Here is an 11,167-nt window from a genome sequence, read left to right on the forward strand (position 1 = left end):
CCTTGACTGTCTGGATCCACGTCTTCAGCTCAGCCAGGGACCCTCGGGCGATCTGGGGGGAGGGGGGTAGCAAGGGGTGAGGGGGGGGTTAGAAGGGGTATGTGGATGGGGGAATGGTTTGTAATTATTATGATGTGAATGGGAATAATAACCATAATGGTGATAATGATGGTGATAATAATAAAGATAATGATGAAATGCTATTATTACTACTACTACTGATAATATCAATAATGATAATGATAAAATACTAAGAATAACAACAATAATAGTAATAGTAACAATGAAATAATAATAATAATCATAATAATGAATGATAATGAAATAACACTGATGATAATAATGGTGACACTGATAATATTAATAATAATATTAATAATGATAGTAATGATAATGATTATAATAACAGTAATAATAGTAATAATAATAATAATAATAATAGTAATAATGATAATAATAATAGTAATAATACCTACAATAATAATAACAATAATAATGATGATGATAATAATAAGGATAAAAATAATACCGACAATAAGAGTACTAACAATAATAATATTAATAATAATTATTATTATCATCATAATAATAATGTCAACAACAATAAAGCTAATAACCTTAACCCAAACAATGAAAAATAGATAAAATCAGAAAGAAAATAACCCTCCCTATCAACCCCCTCCATTCACGCTACCCCCCCCCCCTCAACCCAACCACTCCCCCCAATAAAAAATGATAAATAAAAATGAATAAAACCCACCTTGCAGATCTGCCTCCACCCCCCCCCCCCCCAAAAAAAAAAAAAATATATATATATATGTAATAATAATGATAAACAAAAATACATCAAGCCCATCTCTCTCCCCCCAAAAATAAATAATAAATAAATAAATAAATAAATGAATAAACATTGCTTAATAAAGATAAACTAAACCCACCTTACAGATCTGTCCCTCTACCCCCATAAAAATGAATTAAAAAATAATAATGATGATCAATAGAAATAAATCAAAAAAGAAAAAAATAATGAAAAAAAATTAAGAACCCCACCTTGTAGATCTGTCCCCACTCCCCCCAAAAGTAATAATAATGATCAATAGAAATAATAAAAAAGATATATGATAATGATAGAAAAAAAAATTAAGAAACCTCACCTTGCAGATCTGTCCCCACTCCTCCCCACCCCCACCCCTCCAAAAAAAAAAGATAAATAGAAATAAATCAACCCCACATTGCAGATATGCCCCCTCCTCCCAAATTAAAAAAAGAAAAGAAAGATAAATCAAAATTAATGAAAAAAAAGAAAAAAAATAATGATAAAAAAAATAATAATAAACCATACCCACCTTGCAGATCTGCCCCCCCCCCAAAAAAAAAGAAGAAGAAAATGATGATAAATAAAAAAAGAAAAATATAATGATAGAAAAACAAACAAACAAACAAACCCACCTTGCAGATCTGTCCCTCCACCGAGGAGTTGGGTTCGAACTGCAGGCAGTACACCGTCTTCTCCAAGTACCCTTCGGCCTCGTGCAACTTCTCCAGGAATTCGGACTTCCTGAGGGTGGTCTCCTGGAAGGCCCGGTTGGCCGTGATCAGGAGGGGGGCGTGGAGCTCGTATAAGGTGAGGCCTGGAAGGAGGAAGGAAGGAGGGGGTGAAGATTTCGGAGGTGGTGGTGGTGGTGGGGTGGATGGTGGGGGAGGGTGCAGGGGTGGTGGGGGGTGGGGGGGGAGGTGGTGGTGGTGGGGGGGGAGGTGGTGGTGGGGGGGTGAGGATGCCGTAGGTGGTGGTGGGGGGGGGGGGAGGATGCCGTAGGTGGTGGTGGAAGGGGGGGGGAGGTGGTGGTGAAGATTTCGGAGGTGGTGGTGGTGGTGGGGGGGGGGGGTTGAAGATTCCAAAATATACCAAAAAATCACCAACCGGTTAAAGTCCTCAGAATTCCCAATTACTTAGATTAATAGTAATCCCTGCATACTTAAACTAACGTACCACTAAGTTGAATTATCAAGATTTACCGGCAAACTGCTTACTAACTCATTAGCAAGAATTGTCAACATATTATCAACTAATTACTTACCAAGAATCACCGACAAATTCATTACTCAGGATTTACCAACGGATTATCAACGAACGAATATCATGGAGATTACATTATCGTCTTCTTCCGAGGTTAATAATTAAGCTTTCGTAAGGTAAGGTTTGGTAAGATAGAGTAAGGTAAGGTAAGGTAGGGTTAGGTTAGGAATTAACACGGCCTCTATATAGTCCTTTATGAGGTCCCGAATGACTTTTTTTTTCTTTATCCAAATGGATATAGGAGAGGACCGACAAACTTTGATGCTGGTTGCCATGGTGATGCTGTGCACTGCAGATGTAAACGAATTTGCGTTTCCCGCATTTTTTTCCGTCGTCGAAGCGCTAGATTGAGCAGGAATGCAAGATGTTAGCGCTGGCGATCCTTTTCGTTCGCCAGGCCTGGCGATCGCCCACCTTGGCGAGCATTGGGTCTTAAAGTAAGGCCAACCTCACTCAGATGATCGCCTAGCTCAGTATCGCCAGGCGATCGCCAGCATGGGCTTAAGGTTTAAAAGTACGGGCTTTAATTGAGCTCCCCATGAATTGATCAAACGAGCTCCCAAACGAATGAATCAAACAAATGGATAAAATAATGATAATAATGATGAAATACTACTACTTAACTTAGCTTTGTATCTTTTTATCGTGTCTATATATATAAAGTTTTTAAAAACTATTTAAACCTTCGATAGAAAAGGAAAAAAATGGTCCCAAATGCATTAATCAAACGAGCTCCCAAACGCATTAATCAAACGAACTTCCAAACGAATGAATCAAACGAGCTCCCAAACGCATGAACCAAATCAGCTCCCAAGCAAATGAATCAAATGAGCTCCCAAAGAATCAATCAAATCAGCTCCCAAACGTATTAATCAAACGAGCTCCCAAACGTATTAATCAAATCAGCTCCCAAACGCATGAACCAAATCAGCTCCCAAACGAATGAATCAAATGAGCTCCCAACGTACCCCTGAGCCTTGAGATGCCCGGATCCAGCACGTCGAGCACCTTGAGCAGATCGCGGCAGCAGGCGATCTTCCGAGACAGCTGAGCCTCCGTCAACTCCGGCAGCAGGTAACCGTCGACGCGCCCGATGACCTGCGTGGAGGGTTCGGTTGAAGCGTGGAAAATAGCGGGTGGTGGTTGGGTCGATAAATATGGCCGGTTTGTTAGAAATGTTCGAAACCCGACCCGATAAACGTTCATTTATACGGACATGCGCATACACACAGAAATAAATACATATCTGTCTGTTTGTCTGTTACATATACATTTATCTATCTATCTGTCCGGTAGATATTCCTGTCTAGATTGATAGATAGGTATTTATGAACGTCTGCTTAAGGAATATTCATTGGGTCGGGCCTTGCACACTTCTAACAAACCGGTTGACATAATACTGCATCAAAATCTGTTGAATGGACATTGTATATATATATATATATATATATATATATATATATATATATATATATATATATAGTTGGTGAATATATATTCTATTTATACAACTGATAAATGAATACGGTATATGCATCTGATAAATAGATATTCTGTATATACAATTGACAAATAAATATTGCATTTGATAAACAGATCCTGATGACAAAACCGATATTTGAAAGCTGCACACACACACACACACACACACACACACACACACACACACACACACACACACACACACACACACACACACACACACGTATATATATATATGTATGTGTATATATATATATATATATAATATATACATATATTTGATAAATAGATACTATATATGGAAAAAAATACATATACATATATATATATATATATATATATATATATATATATATATATATATATATATATATATATATATATATATATATATATATATAATAGATAAAGCCATTACCTGCGACAGAGAGTGCTTGATCCCGATCATGTGGAAGTGCTGAGGATGCAGGATGAACTGGTACTTCCTGAAGATGTTCTCGAGGGCGGCGATGTTCTCGTCTCTCGTCTCCTGCAGCTCGTACGCCACGACCTTGTTGAGGCGCTCGACCGTCGCCGCCTTGACCTGGAGGGGGAGAGATGGGGAATGATGGGGCGGTGGGGAAGAGGTCAGAGTGATGGGTGAGGAATGAGAAAGGGAGAGAGAGAGAGAGAGGGGGGGGAGGGAGGGAGAGAGAAAAAGAGAACGAGAGAGGGAGGGAGGGGTAGGAGAGAGAGAGAAAGAGAGAGAGAGAGAGAGAAAGAAAGGGAGAAAGACAGAGAGAGAGATGATGGGAAAGATGAGGCAATGGGAAATAGTTCCGAGATGGACAGGGAAGAATGGGGAAGTTGTGCATTTCTCCGAGCGAAGGGAAGGGAAAGGATGGGGCATTGGGAAATACATGAAGATATGGGCAAAAAATATGAAACTCGAGACGGTTTTACCTCTTAATTGATGGGGAAGGGGGGTGTGAAGATGGGGTGATGGGAAATTGATCCGCTTTTACCTTAATGAGGGAGGAATGATGGGGAAAAAATGAGGAAGTGTGAAATAGATGGCCATAGAGACAAGAAATGCGAAAGTTCAACCGATTTTACCTTTCAGTTTGATGGGGAAAAATGTGATGGGAAGTTGATCGAGAGATAAATTGAAGATACGATATAAGAGGCTTTTATCCTGATGAGGGATGGGGGGGGGGATGGAGCGATGAGAAATAGATAGATAGATTGAGAATAATGAAACCTGAGACGTTTTTACCTTCCGTCTTGATGAGGGAATGATGGGGCGATGGAAAATAGAACGAGAGATGGGCAGAAGATACGAAAAATAAAGATAGGGATCTCTTTTGGGGGGAAATGGAGATGGAAAGACATAAAATTCAAAGAAAATAGATACATGAATTTGATCCTTTTAAAGAGACACCTAATTTTGAGAAATTTCAAATGGAAAAAAATCACTAGAAAGTAAAGAATGAAAACAGAAAAAATCTATATAAAAAAGGAAGAAAAGATAGATAGAGAGAGAAGAAATTCCTTTAATTGTGACAAAAGAGAGATAGAAAAGGAAAACAGAAAAAAGAAAGACAAACAAAATAGAGAAGAATAAGAATAAGAAAATAATAATAAAGTAGAGAAAACAAAACAAAATAAACAACAATAAAAAACAATAACAATTAAAAGAAAATACATCTAAAAAATCATAACAAAAACATAAAGAAAAAGAAAATCTGACCCCCCACCCCCTAAAACTAACATTCCCCCCCTCATTTCTACCCCCTCCTATCCCGCTCACCTCATACTGGCACTCGTCACACCTCCAGGGGGCGTCGTTATCCACCTGCGTCGGATTAGAGCACAGGATATTCCCCCCGCATCCGGCCTGGGAGCACCTGAGAGCCCCGAAGTAGGTGCCCAGCTCAGTCGCGTCGGAACAGCGGTCGCACACGCAGTCGAAGAACTTGCCGTATTTGAGGTGCTTCCGTCGCTCGGTCGTGGCGGAGAGGAGGTGCGTGTAGGAGGCTGTGGGGGAGAAGGGAGGTGAGAGGGAGGATGGAGAGAGGGAGGGGGAGAGGGAGGAGGGAGGTGGGAGGGAGGAGGGAGGGAGGAGGGGGTGAGAAAGGAGGGGAGAGGGAGGGAGGATGGAGAGAGGGAAGTGAGAGGGAGAGGGAGGGAGGGAGGGAGGTCAGAAGGAGGAGGGAGAGAGGGAGGGAGCAGGGAGAAGGGAGGGAGGGAGGAGAGAGAGGGAAAGAGAGAGAGAGAGAGAGAGAGAGATGAGTATAGGTGTTGGGTGGGGATGCTTTTGGTGTGTGTTTAGGTTGTGGTTCTGTGAGGTTGGGGGTTGTGCGTGTGTGTGTGTGTCTTGTGTGAGTGTGTGTTTGTGTGTGTGTGTGTCTTGTGTGTGTTTTTTTTGTGTGTTTGTGCATGCGTGTGTGTGCACAGACTTTCAGAAGGGACAGGGGTATATGAAACCAACAATATCACAAAAAAAAAAAAACAATACACAAGAAATGGCATCCAACCATAATAATAATAAAAAGAAAAATAATCTTTCCCACATTAAAAAAAAACAAAACAAATAACCCACCAACCCACAGGCCTATACACCATCCACAAACCAAAACACAAACCCATCTATAGGCCTACTCACCAGTCATCTGTTCCCCCTTCTTGATAGGCCTAGACGCAATCACCACCATCGTCATGTCATCCATGAGTGTGTGGTGGGTATTGCACGAGCAGAAGTGAGACATCATGGCGCACAGAGGGTAGATGCCACGCACTCGATACTGGTCCTTGGTACCTGCGAAGAAGGTCGGGTATCAAGGGAGGTGGTGTTGGTACCTTGGTGGCTTTTATGAATGAATGGAATGGATTGAATGAATAAAATGGGTAAAAAAAATAATAAAGAAAAAAGAAAGAAAGAAAAAAAACGAAAACAAAAAAACTAAAAGAAAAAAAGAAAACGAAAACAAGAAAGAAAGAAAACGAGAGAGAAAGAATGAAAAAAGAAAGTAGAAAGAAAACGAGAGAGAAAGAGAAAGAGAAAGAACGGAAGAAAAAAAGTGAAAAGAAGAAAGAAAGAAAACGAGAGAGAAAGAGAGAAAGAACGAAAGAAAGAAAAAAAAAAGGAAGAAAGAAAACGGGAGAGCAAGAAACAAAAAAGAAAGAAACAAACAAACAAAGAAAATAGAAAGAAAGAGAGAGAGAGGAGAGAGAGAAAGAGAGAGAGAGGAAGAGAGAAGAGAGAGAGGAGAGAGAGAAGAGAGAGAGAGAGAGAGAGAGAGAGAGAGGGAGAGAGAGAGAGAGAAAAAGAGAGAGAGAGAGAAAGAGAGAGAGGAACGAAAGAAAAAAAGAAAGAAAACGAGAGAGAAAGAAAACCAGAAAGAAATAAAAGAAAGAAAACGAGAAAGGACGAAAGAAAAACAAACAAACAGAGAAAGTAAAAGAAACAAAGAGAAAGAAAGAAAAGAGAACCCCCCTCACCGCGACTCACCGGGTATGTTACTTCTGACCTCGTGGCAGTTGACGTCCAGGATGCCCGTGATGGTGTGGAGGGTGTCCTCGTCGACGTCCACCTTGATTTTGTTGCGGATGAAGTCGACGACGTTGGTCTGTTGGGAAAGATTGGGTGATTAGCGACTTTAAATCAATCTGTTGAGAAAGATTGGGTGATTAGCGACTTTAAATCAATCTGTTGAGAAAGATTGGGTGATTGGCGACTTTAAATCAATCTGTTGAGAAAGATTGGGTGATTGGCGACTTTAAATCAATCTGTTGAGAAAGATTGGGTGATTGGCGACTTTAAATCAATCTGTTGAGAAAGATTGGGTGATTGGCGACTTTAAATCAATCTGTTGAGAAAGATTGGGTGATTGGCGACTTTAAATCAATCTGTTGAGAAAGATTGGGTGATTGGCGACTTTAAATCAATCTGTTGAGAAAGATTGGGTGATTAGCGACTTTAAATCAATCTGTTGAGAAAGATTGGGTGATTGGCGACTTTAAATCAATCTGTTGAGAAAGATTGGGTGATTGGCGACTTTAAATCAATCTGTTGAGAAAGATTGGGTGATTGGCGACTTTAAATCAATCTGTTGAGAAAGATTGGGTGATTGGCGACTTTAAATCAATCTGTTGAGAAAGATTGGGTGATTAACGACTTTAAATCAATCTGTTGAGAAAGATTGGGTGGTTAGCGACTTTATATCAATCTGTTGAGAAAGATTGGGTGATTGGCGGCTTTTAATCAATCTGTTGAGAAAGATTGGGTGATTAGTGACTTTAAATCAATTTGGATCTGAGTCGTTTAATTTGATTCAGAGTTGAGGAATTCGATTTGCTTTTAGATTTAGTTTTTGATTTGATTATCTAATTGTTAATTATCTAATCGTTTAATTTTTCTTTTAATTTAGATGTTGGTCTGTTAAAACAAAATTGGATGATTAGTGAATATAATTAAAATCTGTCCTACCCACTCCCTCCTTCCTCCCCTCCCCTCCCTCCCCTCCTCTCCCCTCCCTTCCCCTCCCGATTCCTCCCCTCCCCCTCCCTTCCCTCCCCCTCCCCTCCCCTCCCCTCCCCCTCCCCTCCCGAATTCCTCCCCTCCCCTCCCTTCCCTCCCCTCCCTCCCCCTCCCTCCCCCCTCCCCTCCCCTCCCCCTCCCCTCCCCCTCCCCCTCCCTCCCCCTCCCCTCCCCCCCCTTCCCTCCCCACCCCTCCCCTCCCTTCCCTCCCCTCCCCTTCCCTCCCTATCCCTCCCTCCCTCCCCCCTTTCCCTCCCCCCCCTCCCCGCCCCTCCCCTCCCCTCCCCTTCCCCTCCCCTCCCTTCCCTTCCTCCCCCTCCCCTCCCCGTCCCCTCCTTCCCCTCCCCTCCCTTTGCCTTACCTGTTCCCTCTCCCACAGTTCGGTGCCGCGTCTCAGGTCGTTGTGGGCCTCCATCGCCATCAAGGTCTCCCATTTGTCCTTCTCGAAATTTTGGAGGAAGAAGCACCTTTTTTGGAGGGGGGGGAGGGGGGTTGAGGAGAGAGAAGGTGTGTTAATGTTTGATTTCGGATATATATTTATTTTCTTTTTTTCTTATTTTCTTATTTTGGATATTCATTCATTTTCTTTTTTCTTTTTTTTTCTTATCTTGGATATCTATTTATTTTCTTTTTCTTATTGGCATTCATTCTGAATCTAATGATTCAGTTCTTGATGTATGATACAATTCTTGATATGATTATTCCATTTTTGGTATTTGATCTAATTGTGGATACAATATCGTATAATTGTTGATATATGATATGGATTCTTGATTCAATATGATTACATTCTTGATATAATTTTTCGTATAGTCTGATTCACGACATAGCACGATACAGTTCTTGATATAATTCTTTACATATTTAATTCTCGATATAACACTATATAGTTCTTGCTATGATTCTTTACATAATATAATTCTCGCTATAACACTATATAGTTCTTGCTATGATTCTTTACATAATATAATTCTCGCTATAACACTATATAGTTCTTGCTATGATTCTTTACATAATATAATTCTCGCTATAACACTATATAGTTCTTGCTATGATTCTTTACATAATTTAATTCTCGATATAACACCATACATTCCTTGCTATAATTCTTTATACAATTTAATTCTAAATATAACACAATACATCTCTCGCCATAAACCCCTACAACGATACGACACATAAACAAAACAAAACAAATTCTTTATTCCTGAACAAATTCTACATTCCTGAACCCAAACCACGTACCTCAGAGGCAGCATCGACTCGTACATGAACTGGTCGTCCCCGAAGTCCTTGAGATTGGGCTTGTACTTGGCGGCCTGGTAAGCGGTGCACTCCAGGGGGTGGTAGCCGCGTGTCTCGCACTCGGGGCCGCACAGGGGCCACCCGCACCTGACGAGGGAGAGGGAGGCGATGAAGGAGCGAAGAGAAGAGTGAAAAGAAGGGATTTAGAGACAGGTGAAGAGGATATAGATAGAAATATAGATGGAAATGCTTGTTATGGGGATGCGAGGGAGAGGAGGCGACGAAGGAGTGAAAAGAAGAGATAAAAGAAGGAATTTAGAGACAGATGAAGTGGATATAGATAGAAATGCTTGTTCTGGGGATGCGAGGGAGAGGAAGGCGACGAAGGAGTGAAAAGAAGAGTGAAAAGAAGGAATTTAGAGACAGGTGAAGTGGATATAGATAGAAATATAGATAGAAATGCTTGTTCTGGGGATGCGAGGGAGAGGAGGCGACGAAGGAGTGAAAAGAAGAGTGAAAAGAAGGAATTTAGAGACAGGTGAAGAGGATATAGATAGAAATATAGATGGAAATGCTTGTTCTGGGGATGCGAGGGAGAGGAAGGCGACGAAGGAGTGAAAAGAAGAGTGAAAAGAAGGAATTTAGAGACAGGTGAAGTGGATATAGATAGAAATATAGATGGAAATGCTTGTTCTGGGGATGCGAGGGAGAGGAAGGCGACGAAGGAGTGAAAAGAAGAGTGAAAAGAAGGAATTTAGAGACAGGTGAAGTGGATATAGATAGAAATATAGATGGAAATGCTTGTTCTGGGGATGCGAGGGAGAGGAAGGCGACGAAGGAGTGAAAAGAAGGAATTTAGAGACAGGTGAAGTGGATATAGATAGAAATATAGATGGAAATGCTTGTTCTGGGGATGCGAAGGAGAGGAAGGCGACGAAGGAGTGAAAAGAAGGGATTTAGAGACAGGTGAAGAGGATATAGATAAACATAGAGATAGAAATGCTTGTTCTGGGGATGCGAGGGAGAGGAAGGCGACGAAGGAGTGAAAAGAAGGAATTTAGAGACAGGTGAAGTGGATATAGATAGAAATATAGATGGAAATGCTTGTTCTGGGGATGCGAGGGAGAGGAGGCGACGAAGGAGTGAAAAGAAGAGTGAAAAGAAGGAATTTAGAGACAGATGAAGTGGATATAGATAGAAATATAGATGGAAATGCTTGTTCTGGGGATGCGAGGGAGACAGTAAAATTTTTTCGGGGATTAATTTAGGGAGATTTTAAGGGAAGACTGAGTTTTTAGGGATTAATTTAAGGAGATTTTAAGGGTGACAGTGAGTTTTCGAGTTTTTAAGGAGATTTTAAGGAAGACGTGAGTTTTTCGATTTATTTTAGGAATTTTAAGGGAAAGACAGTGAGTTTTCGGGATTTTTTTAAAGGAGATTTTAAGAAGACAGTGAGTTTTCGGGGTTAATTTAAGGAGATTTTAAGGGAAGACTGAGTTTTTGGGATTAATTTAAGGGAGATTTTAAGGAAGACAGGGGAGTTTTTCGGGGTTATTAAGGGGAGATTTAAGGGAGACAGTGAGTTTTGAGTTAATTTAAGGGAGATTTTAAAGGGAAAAGTAGGTTTTCGGGGGATTCATTTAAGGGAGATTTTAAGGGAAGACAGTGAGTTTTGGGGGGATTAATTTAAGGGAGATTTTAAGGGAAGACCGTGAGTTTTTTGGGGATTCATTTAAGGGAGATTTTAAGGGAAGACAGTGAGTTTTGGGAGGATTCATTTAAGGGAGATTTTAAGGGAAGACAGTGAGTTTTTCGGGGATTCACTTAAGGGAGATTTTAAGGGT

General features: G+C 40.8%; 1 protein-coding gene across 1 annotated transcript; it reads right to left on the minus strand.

Annotated features, from left to right (window-relative positions):
- On the minus strand, positions 1 to 9,487 carry LOC138859596 (uncharacterized; the record flags this gene model as incomplete). Its single annotated transcript, XM_070115336.1, is given in 9 exon segments — positions 1 to 52; positions 1,450 to 1,631; positions 3,046 to 3,175; positions 3,978 to 4,142; positions 5,349 to 5,575; positions 6,204 to 6,356; positions 7,050 to 7,167; positions 8,440 to 8,545; positions 9,324 to 9,487. Coding segments are annotated over 9 exon segments (1,159 nt in total), but the record flags the coding sequence as incomplete, so codon positions are not given.
- Between the last annotated feature and the right edge of the window lie 1,680 nt (positions 9,488 to 11,167).

This window comes from Penaeus vannamei, chromosome 37, assembly GCF_042767895.1.
Source record: "Penaeus vannamei isolate JL-2024 chromosome 37, ASM4276789v1, whole genome shotgun sequence".
NCBI lineage: Eukaryota > Metazoa > Arthropoda > Malacostraca > Decapoda > Penaeidae > Penaeus > Penaeus vannamei.